This window comes from Hoplias malabaricus, chromosome 5 (genome assembly GCF_029633855.1).
Source record: "Hoplias malabaricus isolate fHopMal1 chromosome 5, fHopMal1.hap1, whole genome shotgun sequence".
In the NCBI taxonomy this organism is placed as follows: domain Eukaryota; kingdom Metazoa; phylum Chordata; class Actinopteri; order Characiformes; family Erythrinidae; genus Hoplias; species Hoplias malabaricus.
Window position 1 is genome coordinate 51,747,481 of NC_089804.1, and position 19,042 is coordinate 51,766,522.

At 40.0% G+C, this 19,042-nt stretch overlaps 2 protein-coding genes across 17 annotated transcripts in view; one reads left to right on the forward strand and one right to left on the reverse strand.

The window, feature by feature from the left end:
- huwe1 (HECT, UBA and WWE domain containing E3 ubiquitin protein ligase 1) overlaps window positions 1-3,807 on the reverse strand; it is a 40,929-nt gene extending 37,122 nt beyond the window's left edge. For 11 of the 14 annotated variants that reach the window (XM_066672530.1, XM_066672526.1, XM_066672528.1 and 8 more), the window contains exon 1: window positions 939-1,126. The gene's annotated coding sequence lies outside the window, so the exon portion shown is untranslated. Of the gene's footprint in view, window positions 1-99; window positions 116-720; window positions 1,127-3,745 lie in introns of those variants that run through there. The other 3 variants (XM_066672519.1, XM_066672518.1, XM_066672520.1) reach the window with 3 other exon arrangements.
- Window positions 3,808-6,279: 2,472 nt separating this feature from the next.
- Window positions 6,280-11,345, forward strand: tmem107l (transmembrane protein 107 like). Of its 3 annotated transcripts, none has more exons than XM_066671996.1 (6): window positions 6,280-6,445; window positions 8,429-8,519; window positions 8,666-8,733; window positions 9,508-9,608; window positions 10,776-10,872; window positions 11,007-11,345. In XM_066671996.1, exons 2-6 carry the CDS (start codon window positions 8,433-8,435, stop codon window positions 11,074-11,076), a joined length of 423 nt encoding a protein of 140 aa, XP_066528093.1. In that variant the 5' UTR covers window positions 6,280-6,445; window positions 8,429-8,432; the 3' UTR covers window positions 11,077-11,345. The 3 variants fall into 3 exon arrangements, with proteins under 3 accessions (XP_066528093.1, XP_066528094.1, XP_066528095.1); XM_066671997.1 differs by lacking the exon at window positions 6,280-6,445 and adding an exon at window positions 6,455-6,696; XM_066671998.1 differs by lacking the exon at window positions 6,280-6,445 and adding an exon at window positions 6,716-6,828.
- The last annotated feature ends 7,697 nt before the right edge of the window (window positions 11,346-19,042 follow it).

A 19,042-nucleotide genomic window follows, 5' to 3' on the forward strand; every position in this document is an offset into this window, starting at 1 on the left:
TGCAACAGCAAAAAATTCACTGAGCTGCGTCTATACTGCCCAGCCAAACACAGCCTGGCAACAAAGGACATGAAGACAACTAACCAAGCAGGCTACTACCTTTTTGGGAAGATAAAGGATAAACGTGCCGAGAAACAGTGCTATGTCTATATTCAATTAACTCTGTGTCCGGCAGAAGCTGAACCAGTAGCTAACGCAGTGTTACAGCATTGGGGGCCACTTAGCAACAGCTAGCCGTTACCTAGCTTTAACCGTTAGCTCTCACTGTGAGACAATTCCAGCCAAGTCTGAAAACAACACAATGTCACGTCTTACACCAAACACTAATGGCTATGCCTTATGACGGTGTTCATGGTGGATAAAAAATAATACATCCGCGTTCAAGAAGGAACGTGTCATTAACGCCGCTAGCTAGGCTAAACATACAAGCATCACTCGCTAGCAATGCTAGCCAGGCTAAAAGCTAATATAACAGTGATAATGATTGAAATATGTATAGTGTTTTCGTCTGGTTAGTATCCGAGTTCCACATCCCACATTAAACTGCGCAGAAATGTCAGGGCGTCAGAAGGTAACTGCTGCCCTCATTTAAGGTGGAACGGAACATTCGGAAAAAGAAGCCAACTTGAGTTCATCATCGATTATTGCTCTGTAGAATGTCAACACCAACTTGCTCGCTCTCGGACCGGTTTCCGAAACAAATCCGTTAGGTAAAGCTACCTTAAATTAGAGGGCAGAAACGCTGGCGATGGCGCAAGGTGAAGCAAAACTAAGCGCAGACTCAAGCTGAAAAAAAAAATCATCGGGTCTGAGCTCCACATGCTCATGTGTGTGTGCGTGTAATCCAGCGCCCGGCTTCGTTGGGCCTGCTGAAGCCTGGAATATCACCAGCTAATTCTCATTTAAAGACACCCAAAACCGCCCGAAGACTACCACACCTCTCCTCGGCGTCCCCTTCGTATGTACACAGCGAACAGAGCTCGATTTCGGTCTAAAAGCCACCTTCCTACGCGGTGAATATCTGGAAGATGCTGGTCTCTCGTACTTGCGCCCCCTCTGTCTCTCTAACTCTCCCTCTCCGACAGGCTGCTGCTCAGCTAACTGAGAAACGCATAATATCTCGCTGAATCATTCCCCGAACAGGCCCGGCACAACACTAACTGCGTGCTGGAGAAATACCCACAGCTCCAATCAAACAGCACCACAATCATCAGCTACACCGTCGTAGGCACAAGTTTAGACACCCTGCCCAAATGTTTTCATCTTTTTGTTGATTTCTTCAAAGTGAAAATAAAGCTAACACGTCCTGCACAGGAACAAACTTTTGTATGGGGACGTTTTATCCTAAAGTTTTACTACTAAACATAGTGGGGATGATTTAAAAAAAGCATTAAACCTGTGCCATACTTTTGTTTAAAAAAAAACAAACAAATAAAAAAACATTTTAGTAGATCCTATCACCACACCCGCAATGTAAACTTAAACAAATTCACATTATTCTCTTTAAAGGATGCGTTTAATCTATTTCACTTTGAAATTAATCAAAAACATGCAATGCGACCACAAAGCTGGATTTCCTAGGTAACCAAATAACTTAAGCCCAAAGTCAAGCTTGTTCAATAGGAACAGACCTGAGGGAGATTCCTATTGGACAGTCCGTAACTTTAGGTTTAAGTTAGCTGGCTAACTGCGAAATGCTGCTTTGTGGGAAAATGAGGGTGGTTTTTATCAGATTTTATCATTGCAGTCAGATAACTTGGGCCCAAAACCAAACCTGTCCAATAGCAAAAGTTAAAAGAAATTCCTAATTGGACAATCCTCAAATTTAAGCTTCAGTTATTTGGCTTACTGCTTTGTGGAAAACCCACCAGATGTGCCCAAGTCTTTGTCCGTGACAGTTTGTGGAGTTTCTTAAAGTTTGGTTCAAAAGGCAATATTTGGGGAATGTGGTCCTGAAGTTTATTCACATGTTATATTAAGGTTAACAAGGTTATTCCACATGTTTTATTAAGCATTTATTATCTTATTTGCAATATATATAGAACTAAGATTTCAAAATTGAACTCATCTAAAAAGGAAAAAAAATGATGCACATTAACTGACAGCACACATGCACTTAGTGGAGTAACAGCTCATGACATAAATCCAATTTGCGACGGTACTTTTTTCTGATCTTATAAACAGTCTAAAAAACTTCTAATGAAAACACTTATCCCTTCTCTTCTGATGAGGCTCATGCAGTTCATATTGAAATGGACAGAATACAAAACCATGAGCATTACAGGGTCAAAGGGGAAATCCACAGATTTTTCAAGATGTCTGCACATTTAAACAGTTAACGTGGTCAACGGTTACATCCTTCAGCATGGGGTGATGTAAATGAAACTTACCTAGTCAAAACAGCTCAGAGTGGCGGGGATAGGAACCAGATGCATGAGGTGTATGTATAATGCCTCAAGAAGCACTTTCTCACAAAATTATTAGAGAATATTTTGTTTGTTTGTCTCTCAAAAAAAAAAAAAAGTTTCCAGATCAAACTTTACTATTGCCTTACTTTACACTTAATCTCAGAAAGCATTGGTAGTTTTAGACTGCAAACAAAGTGGGTGTATTTGTGTTACATCAGCAAATACTGGGGGGATTCTTCAAAGCAGGATATAAATTAAGTTTGTTGATGGACGTTATTCCTCAGCTCTTTTCCTACTGGACAGGTTTGAGTTCGGGCTTAAGTTATCTAGCTTAACTGAGAAATCCTAACTCGTGGTATACCCCTCTGGCTTTCACACGAATAGGGAAAGAGGTGAGAGATATCTGTTGGACTGTCCCCAACTCTGGGTTGAGTTATCTAGCTAACTCTTAAATCTTGCATGTAGAACAGCCTTCTGGTTCTTTTCCCAGCCACTGTAAAGACATGAGTTGGTAAATTGGTACAAATCACTATTTCACATCAAACCACTCTGAATAGAGTTTTGCTTAAATCCTAACTACTGAAATATGAATAAATGTTAGAAGAAGTAGGGCTTATTGCCCTTGAAGTTGTGCTTCACAGTTTCATTATTATTCCAGTCATATCAGTGACCAATGTTAATATAAATAAAACTGCAGGAGTCTTATAGTACCCTGTAATGATCTGACGGATGTGAATGGGAGTGCTTTAAGGGTGTTAAACACTTCTGCTTTCTGTCACAAGTGTAAATTTTCAGTAGCCTAAATTTCCAACCGTATGTGATGGAAACAAACTTAAACAGAGTCTGTGGTCTCAGATACACGTCTATCACATGAGCACATGCTATCACCAAGCTAGCTACTATTCATAGCTCACCTTATACAGAAATATATCTAGCTATCGTATCTGTAAAGCTAATACACCTCACCTACACCGGCCTGATAAGACGATGTTGGCTGTGTCTAAAAACCGCCTCTAGAAACAGATTAATCAAGAAATAATTGTGAAACATATCCTTAACCGGCAAGCACTAAGTAACGTTCGTGAGCGCGCACACATACTGCGCGCGTGCACAAGAGCAGCCGCCACTACAAAAGCTGCTCACACATTAAAAATGGCGGTTTATACAGTAGGAATGTCCGGCCTTTGCGCCCAAAAACGACCCCTACTTTAAACAAGCCCGGTCCACTTGCAAATTACAAAGACACGTCCCGTCTGCTCCGTGTCTCCATAACAGTCGCTCGAAGCGAACTGTGGCAGTTTAGAAGAGCAACGAGGCGGAGAAACCGAAGCTCTTACCTCGGTCTTCCTTCAGTGTAACTTCTCCATTTTACAGCAGCTCGCAGGGTGTAAATCTCGCGAGATCTGCATGGGAGAGAGAGAGAGAGAGCGAGAGAGAGAGAATTAAATGACCTCCTTCTTTCCACACTCACTGTCCATTTCACCATGCTCCAACGACCTTTATACAGTTACAGTTTCATGCCCCTTTCACCCTGTTTTTCAATTGTCAGGACCTTCAGGAACACCACATAATGACTTTTCCCAGTGTTTAAAATCTCCAGCAGCGCTGCTGTGTCTGATCCTGATTTCTTTGTTAGACAGGGGACTAACAAAATATGCTGAGAATTGGCCTACACTGGAGCTAATAAATTTAATATTATGGCTGATCAAGAACGTAATATGTAAGCTATAGTGTTTTATATATATATATTAATACATCTTAACAATATATAACTATATATCTGAAATCAATCCAACATTTCACTTTCAATTCCTCTCTTTCATCACACACACAAACACACACACACAAACACACACACACACACACACACACACACACACACACACACACACACACACACAAACACACTTTTAGTCAAATAAATACATTTAAATTCTTAAGGGAAAGATACACAGTGCAAGTCAAACCCATGTGTTTAATGTGCTATTTAATGTAATAAAACTTTGCAATATTATGGAAATAATATGGTAACAAGTTAAATATGACAATACATAAAACTCACAGAAATCCAGAATTACCAGTAGTGTATGTATTATAAATTCACAGTGCTGTTATAGCCAGACACTAAATATTAACCTCGGATTCATTTAAATATTTAGAATATAAAGATTTACGACAAATGGCAAAGTTGGGTGAGTACATTAATCAATCTTAACCGGTAGAGGGAGCCAGATTTATATCAGAGAAACCCGTATGTGGGAAATGTGACAGCTCTTCCATTGACATTGACACTAAAATAAACGCTGTCAGTATTCGATAAGGGATAACTGTAAACAGGTGAATCAGTATGTATTCAGTATTTTATGTTACTATATTTCTTACAAATGTGGACAAGGAAATGTGTGGTTATTGCCCAAATTTAACAAGCAGCTGAATGCTGAGTCCAATAAACAGCCAACAATAATCTAACAATAAAAAAATATGTACTAAAGCTTTATTGCAGTTTTATTTGATGTTTTGTGAAATTAGTTTTGATTTACACTGGACTGTCCAGCATTAGTTTAGGTTCATGTTTTAGGTGTCATGATGGAGTTAAGGTTTCAGTACCCAAGGTTTTCTTCTTTCCTTTACTTTGGAAAGTGACCAGCAGTGTGGCAGCATGTGGTGCAGCAGGCGGTGTTTCTGAGCTCCAGGGTCCTGAGGTCCTGGGTTCAGCACTCATGTGTTTATCCTCTGGGTTCTCCAGTTTTCGAGTATGTGTCCATAGTTGTGTGTTCCAAGTAGGCCCTGCACCCACCACGACCCTGGCCCAGAGGAAGCATTTATTTAGCAAGTGAGTTTGACATGCACTCAGTATTAAAATGTACAGGGATTGCAGTATGCAGTTTCCAGTACAGCCTTTAATACTTCAACAGGAGAAGAGTAAAAACTGAAGGAATAGCATAAATAGTAAAGCTATAGTTCCTCATGGATAGACCCTAAGTTGCAAAATAATTAATATGATGTGTCTATTATATCTGAGATCCTATTCCTATCTGAGAAACGTGGAGATGAAATTACATTTCTTATTTCCAGACATAAGTAAACTGTGTGTAATATAAACTCAAAATGCCATAGAGAGAGAAAGACAGAAATAGAGTGTTAGAGAGCCTTTCTATTGCATAACATTTCATGACTTTCTTTGTCATTCTGCAGTTATTGACCTTTTCATATTGCACAACTAAACTTAGAATGTCTCAGAAGCTATTTCTTGCTATCATCAATAATAAAAGTAGAATAATCTGTGAAACAGACACCATGCACCCAAAATAAATAAATAACTAAAGAAAAAGAATATTACAGGAAGTTTTACAGATATGTGGGAACTTATTTTCTTCTTATTGGACAGTTTCTACTGGTGTAAAATATAAAATATAAAAGGGGAAAAAATCTGAGGAAAAACACAAGTGGCACAAGCACCTTTGGTATATAATTAGTAAAGTGAGAATGGGACACTCTGTAAAAGCCATACCTGAGCTAAAGGTCACTACACTTGATGAGCTGTGGAGCACTGGAACTGTGCTTCTTTGGAGTGACGAGGCACCATTCAGTGATGTTTGGATGAGTTGTACTAGTGTCGTTTGTATTGTAGAACTCATAATATGAACATAAACTTCATAGTTTGTGTTGGGGTTGATAGCATTAAATGTTTAGTTTAGTGTAGCGAAGTACAGGCGCCATTCTTGAGCAGTGTCCACACACTTTTGGCCACGGGTGCCCAGTCTGGCTGGCAGTCTATGGAGAATCTTAATTTCGTTACTGTGGTTCCGTACTCAGACGCTGGGGGCGCTCGCGGCGCTGAGGTATATAGCTCAGTGTGTGTTACCGATAGCAACGAGTGAACGCTGCAGCTGATACACACGGCTTTATCGCCCTGTAGGACGGGTTTCTCCTCATATACACATCAGTACAGTACAGTGGCGCTGTACCATACCGTTCTCTGGCTCTGTATCTGGGATTTAGTGTTGAAAGTACAGATTTCTTTACTGCATAGATAGGTACGTTAATTACAAACAATGCGACGTTAGCCGGTCTGCTAAGGGCTAAGTAATGCCACAGTAATATTATTTTACCGTCCTGTTTCTCCTGGTTAGACTGTACATTAATCTGCCTTGTAATCTAGAAAACTAGCATATGCTAGACCTACACCAGACATTGGTTTATTCCTAATACGCTAAATAAGAGGATGTTCGCTGTAAAACACGCAAAGTCTCCATAACCATTGAAGCTAACGTTAAAGGAACATTAGGTAACATTTTTATCCTAAGATTACAGCTCCACTATCACTGTGCTATTCCACTGACCTGGGAGAATAGAGCCTCTTGATGAGCTACTTTGGCTTAGCACTGCGGAAACTGCACTATGTAACTTTGCAATAAGGGTAGGAAACCCCTACTCATCCTCCCCTTTGACTTCTGGTCAGTTCTGTAAAAGTGAATTACTCCTTTTAACTGTAGGGCAGCCCAAGAGCAAAAATACCAACTCTTACCTAGAGTTCCCTTCGTCTGTGGGGAAACACTGCTCTCTCTTTTGTTTACTTTAATATCTGCATCATTTAATGTGGAATAATGTGTTTGAGGGGAAAAACCACAGTGGTTTGTACATGGCTCATGTCTGTACATTGTCTGTACATTTTTATTAACTGTTTAGACTTACCACAGACAGCCATTTGTTACTCAAATTATTTACTGTCTGTTTGTCTGTGTTTACTTTCATGTAGTTAGTTCTCTCCTAAATTTAGAGTCAGTTCCAGCTACAGCAAAAATAAGTCAATGTTATCTCTATGGAGCAGAACTAGTGTAATATCCTCATATCAGTTCTTGTTTTTCAATGTTTGGAGGTCTCCTCAAGATGCTGTCTCTTTCCCTTAAGCAATGAGAGAGAAAGCTTAGCATACTACTGGACAGAGACCCTTTGGTGTTTATATATATATATATATATATATATATATATATATATACATACACACACACACACACCCATTTATAGACTTTGTAAACCGATTGGGGCTTCGTAAACACATTAGATCTGTTTCCAGCACACAAACAGATTGGAGAGCTAGCAAATGGTGAGGAAATATCCTCAGAATTTTATAATAAAATATTAAAGTCAGGAAGGGCGGCACGGTGGTGCAGCAGGTAGTGTCGCAGTCACACAGCTCCAGGGGCTTGGAGGTTGTGGGTTTGATTCCTGCTCTGGGTGACTGTCTGTGAGGAGTTGGTGTGTTCTCCCCGTGTCCGCGAGGGTTTCCTCCGGGTGACTGTCTGTGAGGAGTGTGGTGTGTTCTCCCCGTGTCTGTGTGGGTTTCCTCCAGGTGCTCTGGTTTCCTACCACAGTCCAAAAACACACGTTGGTAGGTGGATTGGCGACTCAAAAGTGGCCATAGGTGTGTGTGTGTGTGTGTTGCCCTGTGAATGACTGTCGCCCCCTCCAGGGTGTGTCCCTGCCTTGCGCCCAATGATTCCAGGTAGGCTCTGGACCCACTGCGACCCTGAACTGGATAAACGGTTACAGATAATGAATGATTGAATGAATTAAAGTCATGAAAGAAACCTAAAGGTGTAGTTAGTGGCTTATTTTCACTACCTTTCAACATAAAACATACAGTCCATTGATGGGGATGAGTCCCATTTTTTTGTAATAACATAAGAACTGTTCAACATTATATATATATTGATATTATTTAGTAATTTGTACATTCTTGGGGGTTGTTAACATCTAAGGCCATTAGCTGGTATCTCAGATATAGATTAATATTTGTCTTAGACCAAGTTGCTGTGTCAACCATGAATCGTCATAGTAAATGCTTTTTTAGTCTAGGCTTAGACTGGTCTCCCAGACCCAGATTAAGTCTATCTATACCTGCACTGCTTTGTTTCAAGTATTTTGATCCACCTCAGGCCTTGTGGTCTGAAGTTACTGGACCCCTGGGCACTGGCCTTGCAGTGAACCATTCCTGCTAATAGATTTTTTTTTTCTAGTTCAATGTCGGAGATGAGCAGCTTGGTGCCATCCCGTTTCCTCACCCTTATTGCACACCTTGTCATAGTTATCACCATTTTCTGGTCAAGGGTAAGTCTCCTTTTTGTCCTCAGCATCATTCATTATTTGCTTTTCATAAGCACCGCTATATATCTTACAATACTTTCCTTATGTTCCTTTTCACAATATGTTTTTGAAGAAGCTGGTCAGTTATGCCCATTTGTTTATAATTTCAGGAGAACAATGTTAGAGCTTGTCTGCCGTTAGACTATACTAAGGATGAGTACAGCCTGGAAGACACACGGTAAGAACTTTCTCTAAAAGAACATAAAACATTTTCACAAGCATCAGGCATTGCCACTTATCTCTGTGTAACAAATTGCTCTGAAGGCTCTAATGAGGCATATGCTTCAGAGTAGGGCTGGGCAATTAATTGAAATTGATATTCAGGACTTCTAATTGACATAATTTTGTCTATATCGATTATATATTATTTTTACTCTGTGTCCCCACTGTGTCCGTTTATAACCATGGTACCAAACTGTAGTCACGTGATTCTGCCCCTTTCTGCCACATGGAAGCGACCTAAACAGAGGCCAACCAAGCAACTCGAGAAGCTCGTACCAAAGAAAAACAGAGCGTCTGTTGTTTGGACATGTTTTGCTTTGACTTTAATCAAGAAAAAAATGAACAGAAAGAAGTGAAATGTAAACACTGAGAAAAAACAGTTTGAGAGACCAAAGCACACAAATATAAACAGTGCTCAAATATGAGAGGAACAACCTCCCAAATTTAATACTGGAGCATGTTTACAGTACAAGCCTTGCACTGAACTATGAGGGTCAAAAATGCAAAAACAAAATAATCGTGATATTGATTTGCACTCATATCGCCCAGAACTACTTCAGAGGCTTCTGTACGGTAAGATCCTGTAGTATGGCACATTTCACGTCTAACTACTTTAATTACTTATTTATCATTTAATTATACAGTAATATAGAAAAGCAATTTTGGATTTACACTGTTGTTTTAATTCTTCATCCTTGTCGTGTTTCCTCCTCCCTCTCTTTGTACCCAGGCTAGTGGTGGCGTTGTCTGTGACTTTGGGTATGTTCGCTGTTGAACTTGTCGGGTTCTTCTCTGGTGTCTCCATGTTTAACAACAATCAAGGTCTTTTATGTATCCTTAACCTGCAATGTTGATATTGCTATAAGGTGCAGAGATAAAATTTAAATATACACAACACATCAACAATAACATCAACATATTTTTTTTCTACAATTACATAATTACCTCTGTTGCTTTGCATAATTTTTATGCCCCTTTTTATCCAGTATTTCAATAGTCATGACCCCAACAGGACCGGGTATTATTTGCCTGGGTGATCATTCTCAGCACGGTGACACTGACATGGTGGTGGTGTGTCACTATCCGTGCTGGACTGATTAGAGTCCACCAAACACTTTCCACTGTGCTTCACTGATCATGTAAAGAACGTATGCAATATTATGCAAAAAACTCCAGCTGCCATGCTGTGTCTCATCCACTCATCCATGCCTCACACAATAACGCACCACAAGAGTGAGAGTGTCACTACTGCTCTGACAATGATTCACCACCTAAATCAGTGCTCTGTGGGGTCCTGACCACTGAAGGACTGGGTAAATATAGGCAATAAAATCACAGATGGACTACAGATTGTGATTGTAGGACCACAAAGGGTTTCTGTATGTTGAGCGGGGCTGAGAGAATGGGTGGTGTTGAAACAAGTAGGCAGTCATAGTGTTATGTCTGGTCGGTGTACATCTTTAATTAAATCCTAATTGACAGATTTCCTTTTATGTTATGAACCCAGTAGGAATATAGATTTCTACATCAATTAAATTATAATTCAGTCAGACACTTGCTGTATGAGGTAGGCCTAATATTTTGTTCGTTTGTCAGAAGGTACAGTTTGAACCTGTTTTGTAAAATCAACACGTCTCTAAATGTACAAAAATACTAATCTAAATTTGTTCGTATGAATACTTTGATTGCAAATATTTATATATTTTTAAGTAAGTCCTCACAACAGCTGCCTTTTGTTTTAAATGCAGTGTTGCACATTGAAATATCTAATGAATGCAGCTTTGTTTAAAAATCAATAGAACCCAAAGCATTTTAAACAGCTGCATTTCATTACTTGATTTCCAGCAATGAAGCCTAAATTAGGAGGAATGAAACATTTTAATTGCCTTTTCATTTTTAAGGACACGTTGAGTGATGGCAAATTATAGTTATTATTGGACACTTACTGGTTTAATGACTGTTGCAGTGACTATTGCTTTCCTGACTATTACTCTTCAGCTACAGCGTGCCATGCCAGTGGTTCTGTTGCTCTGCTCTTTTTTCTTTTTGAGCAGTGGACTTGTAGCATCTACTGGTGGATTTTCGCATTTTGTAGGTGAGTCTGTGATCAGGTTTTTGGCACAGGACTGTACACTTGTGATACAGTTACAGAGTCTGAAATGCTTCAAAAACATAACATTTGGGTTATTTTCACTGATTTGTGGCTTAATTTCTCCCTCTCTGTTCCAGCATAATTCCTGCAATCTATGAAATAATCCTGATTATTGCTGTCTTTGGATTGAAGAAGAAGCCACTGTGAATGCTTCAGTATTTGTATGTCTAAAAAAGTCTAGAGAAGATTGGGTTGCTAAGCAGCAGGAATTTTGGTGGCTTATCTACAGTTAGAGTATAAAAAATACTGTTAGTACAGTACTGTTAGTAGAATTATTCAGAAAATTCTACCCTTATAATTATTATGATTGTGACTAATTGTTGTTCTAGTTTTCATGCAAAGTGGCACTCAAACAGAGAGTTTTATACTTGATTCAATATTGCTTTTATGTTTTGTGGTGTTGCCAATTTTTTAAATAAAGATGTTTTTGTAATAATGTTCACTAACTGGGGCGGCACGGTGGTGCAGCAGGTTGTGTCGCTGTCACACAGCTCTAGGGGGTTGGTGGTTGTGGGTTCGAGTCCCACTCCGGGTGACTGTCTGTGAGGAGTGTGGTGTGTTCTCCCTGTGTCTGCGTGGGTTTCCTCCGGGTGACTGTCTATGAGGAGTGTGGTGTGTTCTCCCTGTGTCTGCGTGGGTTTCCTCCGGGTGCTCCAGTTTCCTCCCACAGTCCCACCACGTTGGTAGGTGGATTGGCGACTCAAAAGTGTCCGTAGGTGTGAGTGTGTGTGTGTGTCTGTGTCGCCCTGTGAATGACTGGCGCCCCCTCCAGGGTGTATTCCCACCTTGCACCCAATGATTCCAGGTAGGCTCTGGACCCACTGCAACCCTGAACTGGATAAGGGTTACAGATAATTACTAACTGTAAGCTGTGTGTATTTGGACAGTGTAAACGGAATCCGGCCTTGAGAATACCAAAGCCTTTTTATTGACTAAATCACTGCTTGCTTGATGCCTAAAGGAGGAACGAAGGACATTTGTTTGGTATCCACTTCATTTTGAACGAACCAGTAACACATTCAGCACATTTGTGTTTGAACTGCATTTTCCCATTAAAGCAAACATTTTCAGCTTTCACGTTTTGCAGTAAGCTAAAAAACAATTTTCTGTTGCCATAAAAGAGAAATTGATTACAGTACTGTTTGCTGACAGAGACCTAAACTGACAGAAATTACAGAAACATTTATGTCCCTCTTGAGAAAATGGGAAAAGAAAATGAACAAAAAGGGAAAATCTGTGGGAAAAAACACACAAAAACTTGTGAATTCGTCATTTCTCTCGTATTCCCTTTGTGTGAAAAACTATTGAATCACAAATGACACATCTGGCAGTTTGCCAACTGACAGACCAAATCACATCTGTTTTGCAGGAGTTCCAGGCTCATATATAACTTAAAAGCATCATACCTTTCAAGCGGTGCTCCTCTGAGCTCTGGGTACTCCGTGGGCCTAACGGTGGCAGGTAAAAGACCTCTCTGGCCCCGTTAAGACAATGAAACTGGAGATCATGAATATTTCAGTAGACCCTAGAAAACTTTTTGGGAAAATAAAAGTAAGGCACAGATACCTACAATTGCATGCACTGCTCAACAAAGACTGGAAAACTATCTCTCTAAAGCTTTCTCTCATGGACTCTGCTGGCTGTAGGTAGGCAGTGTGTGTTTTGGTAGTGTCTCTGGGATGTGTTTAGTTTAGGTCATGACACCAGCAGATCTTGGCAGCACAGCTAAACAACACAAAACCCCTACCATCATCTACAACTAGCAGTCAGTAGATATTTCTGTGCGAGTGTGATATTTCTGTGTGAGAGACAAAAAAGCTAAACTAATATAGTTGCTGTTGGTGCTCTTTAATTAGCACATAATGCCAGGGTTACTGGTGCCCTGTCAGATTGTTGTGTTTATGTGTGTGTGTGTTCGTCTGAGAGCAGGTGGGCTGCTATGGTGCTGTCTGACAGTGCACTGGGCCTGACCCCAAAGTTACAGCATCCAAGCATTTATTTTCACCTGCCACCGAGGACTGTTCCTGGCATCTCTTGTTCAGAGTTATCTAATCCACACTCATGTCCAGTTAATTGTCCATTGCATCCTCTCTGAGGAGAACAGAGGACAGGACAGAGAAGGAGGAAAGGAAAATAACTTATTTTAAGCCAGAATTAATAAAGGAATGTGGACGTTCAGTTGGTCATCCCAACTGTCAGCTAGAGCCCAGATGGTACGGATTTGACCTTTCTCCCTTGCCCAGATTTAACCCAGCACCAAAACAATCTTAGGGCAGGTGAGGGTTTAAGGTCAAGGCTTTTATTGATTGATCAAAAGGAGCAGCCAGGGAGTTGGTACTGGCAGAAAGTATGCCCTTACTACAAATGGGTGCTTTACCCCCTTTAGATGGTTATAGATATAAACATAGCCTTTGTCTTGGCTCCAGTTAACTGAAAGAAATGAATTTCTAAACATTCAGAAATACATAGGCAAAGTATGATATTCTTTCTTCTCTGACATGGTAAATTTACTGGGTAAATTAAGAAGAGCTAAAGCTATAATTTGGTCTATAGTTAATTCATTCATTATCTGTAACCAATTCAGGGTCGCGGTGGGTCCAGAGACACGGGGAGAACACACCAACTCCTCACAGACAGTCACCTGGAGCGGGAATCGAACCCACAACCTCCAGGTCCCTGGAGCTGTGTGACTGTGACACTTCCTGCTGCACTGCTGTGCCGCCAATTTGGTCTATAGTAATACATCCAAATTTAATAAAAATGTACAAGAAATCATTATTATCTGAAGGCTAGCAAATAGAGGCTAGAAATAGCCAGCAATTTAGCTTTATGGAAACTGCACACCAAATTAAAACAGACTGTGAGCTGTTATGTAATATTTAGTCTTAGTAAACATGCTTAATTAATTGATTGATATTGTTTATATAAAATGTATATATATAAAAGTCATCGGCAACTTATGACTTAAACATTCTTTTTATAATCATAAAGTGGTAGCTAAAAGCTTTTGATATGTTAGTTAAAGTAACCTTGTAACACAAGTGAAAAACTAAACAATCTTCACTACGGAAGCCCCAAGGGGGATACTGAAATAAAATGTTTATATTAAGTATATATTTTCTGCCACTTTTACGTACCAATAACAGTTGAAAAAAACATTTCTTGCATCCCTTCAACTCAAAAGTGTCCGCAGGTGTGAATGTGTTTGTCTCTGTTGCCCTGTGAAGGACTGGCGCCCCCTCCAGGGTGTGTTCCTGCCTTGCGCTCAATGGTTCCGGGTAGGCTCCGGACTCACCGTGACCCTGAACTGGATAAGCGAACTTGCCAACTTGCTTGCGTCTCTGCCTTGCGTTGTACTGCTCCCTTGTGGTCAAAGCTGGAACAGCATGCTAATTTTAGCGCCTTGCTCAGAAATATTTTTCGAGTTTAAATAAAGCCTGATGGGTAACTGAAAACAAATCTGCCTACGGTACTATACACTAGGTGTTAGAACTGGTATCACATGGTAAGTATTATCCTTTTAAAAGTATATATTTTTGTTACCTTTACACTTCACTAGGAGGAAAATACGAGGAAGGAAAATATATGCTGGTGTGTATAACAGGCAAAATAAAAATGAATGTAGAAGTTAGTCTTATGATCACACTTTCAAATTTTTATTTCATCATGAACCTTCAGGGCTTCCATACTTAAGTGATCAACTATAATGGATTAGAATGGATCCATTTTATTGTGTTATAGGATGTCCTTGTTTCCTGTAGTCTTTGATCAAACCCCTGTGAATGTTGCTCACCTTGAAAATATATATTTTTAAATTTTAATTAAATCATTAAATACCAGCCTGCAGGAAACAATAATACCATGCTTCAAATTCCTCTCACTAACGGCGATGCTGTTTTATTCAGGAATACTATGGGAAGAAAATGTATTGTGACATTAGACTCACTAGAGCTATAGCGATAAGGGAGTGTGTTTTTGCTGGTCATAGATGTTTGTTATTATGTAAACAGGAAACAAGCTCTTTTAAGGAGCAACATCAAATCCGTACCCATAATGACACCTGATTTTTCTTGACTAGATCGATACTTCCATTTCAAGGAAATCCTGCCCTCATATTCTAGAGATAGTCCAACCACTTGTTCCAACTTAAATAACCCATACAAATCAATAAGCCAACTTCAGCCGAGATGCAGCCTGCTTGGGTCTTTAATGAGCTCTAGTGAGTGTATATACACAGCCCCATTTCTTCTACTTCTCATGCACCTGTCCCTTCACATATTACCAGCACTCGTTTCTCTCTCCATTGTTATTTCTGTCCTCTGCTCACCGTGACCCACCTCCTATTCTGACCCCTCCTCTCTCGCTCTGTCTCACAGTGAGAGCTCTCTCCACCTTAGGCCAATTAGTGTCAACCAGACGCTAACAACATCAATGACCTCTGGCTTATAATTAAGGCCAACTGGAAGGAGCTAAGCATCCTGACAAAAATGGCACATCCTGTGACTGTGCAGGAGTTCTGCTGTCAGCTCCGGGGAGTATTAATACACCGTAGGACGTTAAGTGACTGTTCTTTTGTAGGTAGCGTTTATATGATGGTAGCTTACATATGTATTAGACCATAGCTTTTTAATGGAAGAGCTGTTTTAATTGCTCATTCTTAAAATGAAGGTACTTAAATGGGTTTGGCTTGGATGTAGCGTTTTAGGAAATTCGTTTAAACCTTTACAAATCCATGATCTCCAACACCTGCAAGCTTCTGTGTCGTTTTTATTATATTTCAAGCTGGAGGAAATAATATGGGGGATTTAAAGGGTTAATCAGTTATTAATATAACAGTTATATTCTGAACTAAAAGAAGGTAACAGGCTTTAATTTTTTGCATGGTTCAGTGGTTCAAGATTAGTTTTTATGGAACCTTTGAATGATTTTTAGTTATTATTTCACTAAAGCAGCATTATAGTACTTTTAATAATAATAATAATAATAATAATGTATTATTGACTCCATTTAAGGAGTAGTTGTGATGGATGGTGCAAAGGAAAATAGAGAAAGTCGAAGTCAGAAGTTGAATTAGACAGAAGTCGCTATGCTGAAAATTTCTGGCAGTAAGCCAATGAAATACCCCCCTTTTTAGAAACTCTTCTTATGAAAAAGCTGACATTGACCTACAGATATTCCCCATAATCCAAACCTATTCTTAGCTGTGTAGGAGGCTGCTGCTTTTCTCTGAATTTCTTTGCACATAATTGTGTGAGATCAGATTCGTCAATGCAATACCACCCAGTGACCAACAGGGTGCAGCAGTACGTATGTTTATCTTATGACATATCTTAGCGGACCATTTGCATTTACTTGACAAGAAGAAATCAATCTATGTGAACCCTAAATGTTAATCAGCTCTGTGGATCTGCCACCAAAATATTTCATGATTGGAATACATAAGTCCTACATAATCACCAGTCAACCCACCAAAAACATGTGAAAACTGTGTTTCAGGACAGAATAATGCTCATTGTTTTGTGCACTTGTCGTGCTCTGAAAGAAGTAAACAATAAAACACTTCGTAATCTACGATTTGTCTTTGATTCTGATGCTTATACTTACACTGTATTTCCCAAAGTATCCCTTGAAATTAGAACATTTCTTTAGAAAATATGAATTCTTTGTTTACATAGTCGGCGTTGAAAACCATTGCCAGTTAAATAGGCTGCTTTGTAGCATCTGTGCGTGACAAAATCCAATGCTGAGTGCTGGTTAGAAGGGCATTAAGTCCCCCAGCACTGGGCTGTGGAGCTGTGGATCAGTTTTTTTTTTTTTTTTTTTTTTTGAATGATAGAACTTGGAAGTTGGAATGGTGGGACCCAGAACTAATCCAAAATTAGTACCTGACCTTACTAATGCTTTTTGACTAAATATAGGGTGACCAGACGTCCTCTTTTACCCGGACATATCCTCTTTTTTAGACTTAAAAAAATGTCAGGGCGGAATTTCACAAACGTCCGGGATTTTGTTTTTCTAGAGGTTACATAGAACTTCAAGAAGCGTTTCGTTCACAAACTAGTCCCGCCCTCCCCCTACTCCGATTGGTTCGCTTGAGTGAGAAGGGGGCGTGGTGAAGTAGCCTAAAATTTTCTGATTGGACGGTCTGACTGTAAAGCTACCGTTATTGGTCGATATCCTTCTCTGTAAACATTTAATTGGTCAGTCTGCACGTCAGTAGTCCTTGTTTACGTCACGCAAAGCTCATGTACCCACCCTCATCTCGAGCAGCTATGCCTAAACGTAAATGTAAGTTCTCGGATGAATTAAAAAAGAGACGAGACGCGTCCTCTTTTTTACCATCTCAGATCTGGTCACCCTACTAAATGTAATCAAATTCTCACAACAATATTCATACATCTACGATATACACAAAGAACCCCATTTAAGCTAATGGTCTAGTAATGTTTACCGGTCCTATGCAAGATACTAAAACAATATGGGCAAATCCATTCATTTACATCTTCTGAAACCGCTTCATCCTGCTCATGGTCATGGTAAGTTTGTAGCCTACCTGGAACCACTGGGTTGCAAGGCAGGAACACACCATGAATAGGGTGCCATTCCAACACAAGGCATCACACACTTACACAGTCACTCACACTCCAACCTATAGACACTGTCCAGCAGTCCTACCAACATGGGTTTTTGGATTTTTGGAAAAACTCTACATTACACCAAACTCTTCATCCCCAAAACCAAGACCCTGGAGCTATGTGGGAATTACACTATCGTTACCTGTGAGACACTGCCAATATCATATGGAAAATATGTATGGATATTATCAAGTTTTAGAGCTGTAAACAATCTCATTTAAACAGATATACACAGATAAATGAGAAGTTAAAGCCGAACTGTTTGGGTTTAAAGTATGAAGTCTCATTCCACTGTTCAGTATGTCTTCTTTGACCTTTGTTATAGGTGTTTTGATGCTTTACTGCAGACCTTGCACATGTTTCTCAGTTGTTAAGTAGAAATGTTGTTAAGTAGAAAAATAAGTATGTGTAAATACAGACTATACGTAGAGAATGGATATTTCCTGCCCTACTCCCCTCAGTGGAGATGATGTATTATGGCTAGTGTGACTATTATAATAAACACACTTGGGGTAATTAAGGCATGGAGAGGCAGCAGACAGTGGTGGTCCAGGGACAGCAGCAAACAATAAATCACAAACTCCTGGTTCCGCCTTCCCGAGCGTGGCCGATCACACTCGCCGAGAAAGCAATTCTGCCAACCTGGGTTTGCACATTTGTCTTCATCAGCCACTGGTTGTTTAGGGCCAGGCTGCATCCACTGGTTCCCATGGTAATCAAGCAGGCCAAAGATATCAAATGTGTCCATTCTAATGTCAGCAATAGCACAACATTGCAGACAATTTTGCAAACCCACGCCATCATGAATATAAATGGGCAGCCATCACTGCCCCAATGGAAAGGCAAACTGTATGCATCAGTTTGTATAGAATAACTCAAGAAGGAAATCATGGACAATCTGACAGTTGTTGACAATATGGCATATGACCATATTCTCCACTTTGACGCCAGGAATTTGGGCCCTAATCTTAGAAATCATCACTACATACTTTATTAGTTCAGATTAATAAAGACAGTAGTGAAATGGATAATTAGTTTGTTTTAGCTTGGATTTATGTGTGGGACCTTGACCTCATTTATCTGCTCAGCACTCCGGAACACTAGAATGGTTGTTTTTTTGGGGGGATTTCTTATAATGAGTTAAGATTGTTTTAAATTATTCATTCATTATCTGTAACCACTTATCCATTTCAGGGTCGCGGTGGGTCCAGAGCCTACATGGAATCATTGGGAGCAAGGCGGTAATACACCCTGGAGGGGGCGCCAGTCCTTCACAGGGCAACACACACTCACACATTCAAACCTACAGACACTTTTGAGTTGCCAATCCACCTACCAATGTGTGTTTTTGGACTGTGGGAGGAAACCAGAGCACCCGGAGGAAACGCACGCGGACACAGGGAGAACACACCAAACTCCTCACAGACAGTCACCCGGAGGAAACCCACGCAGACACAGGGAGATCACACCACACTCCT

Coding starts and splice junctions, on each gene's coding strand:
- tmem107l (XM_066671996.1), top strand. CDS start 8,433: ATGTCGGAGATGAGCAGCTTGGTGCCATCCCGTTTCCTCACCCTTATT. Junction 8,520..8,665: donor TCACCATTTTCTGGTCAAGG/GTAAGTCTCCTT, acceptor TTATAATTTCAG/GAGAACAATGTTAGAGCTTG. Junction 10,873..11,006: donor TGGATTTTCGCATTTTGTAG/GTGAGTCTGTGA, acceptor TCTCTGTTCCAG/CATAATTCCTGCAATCTATG.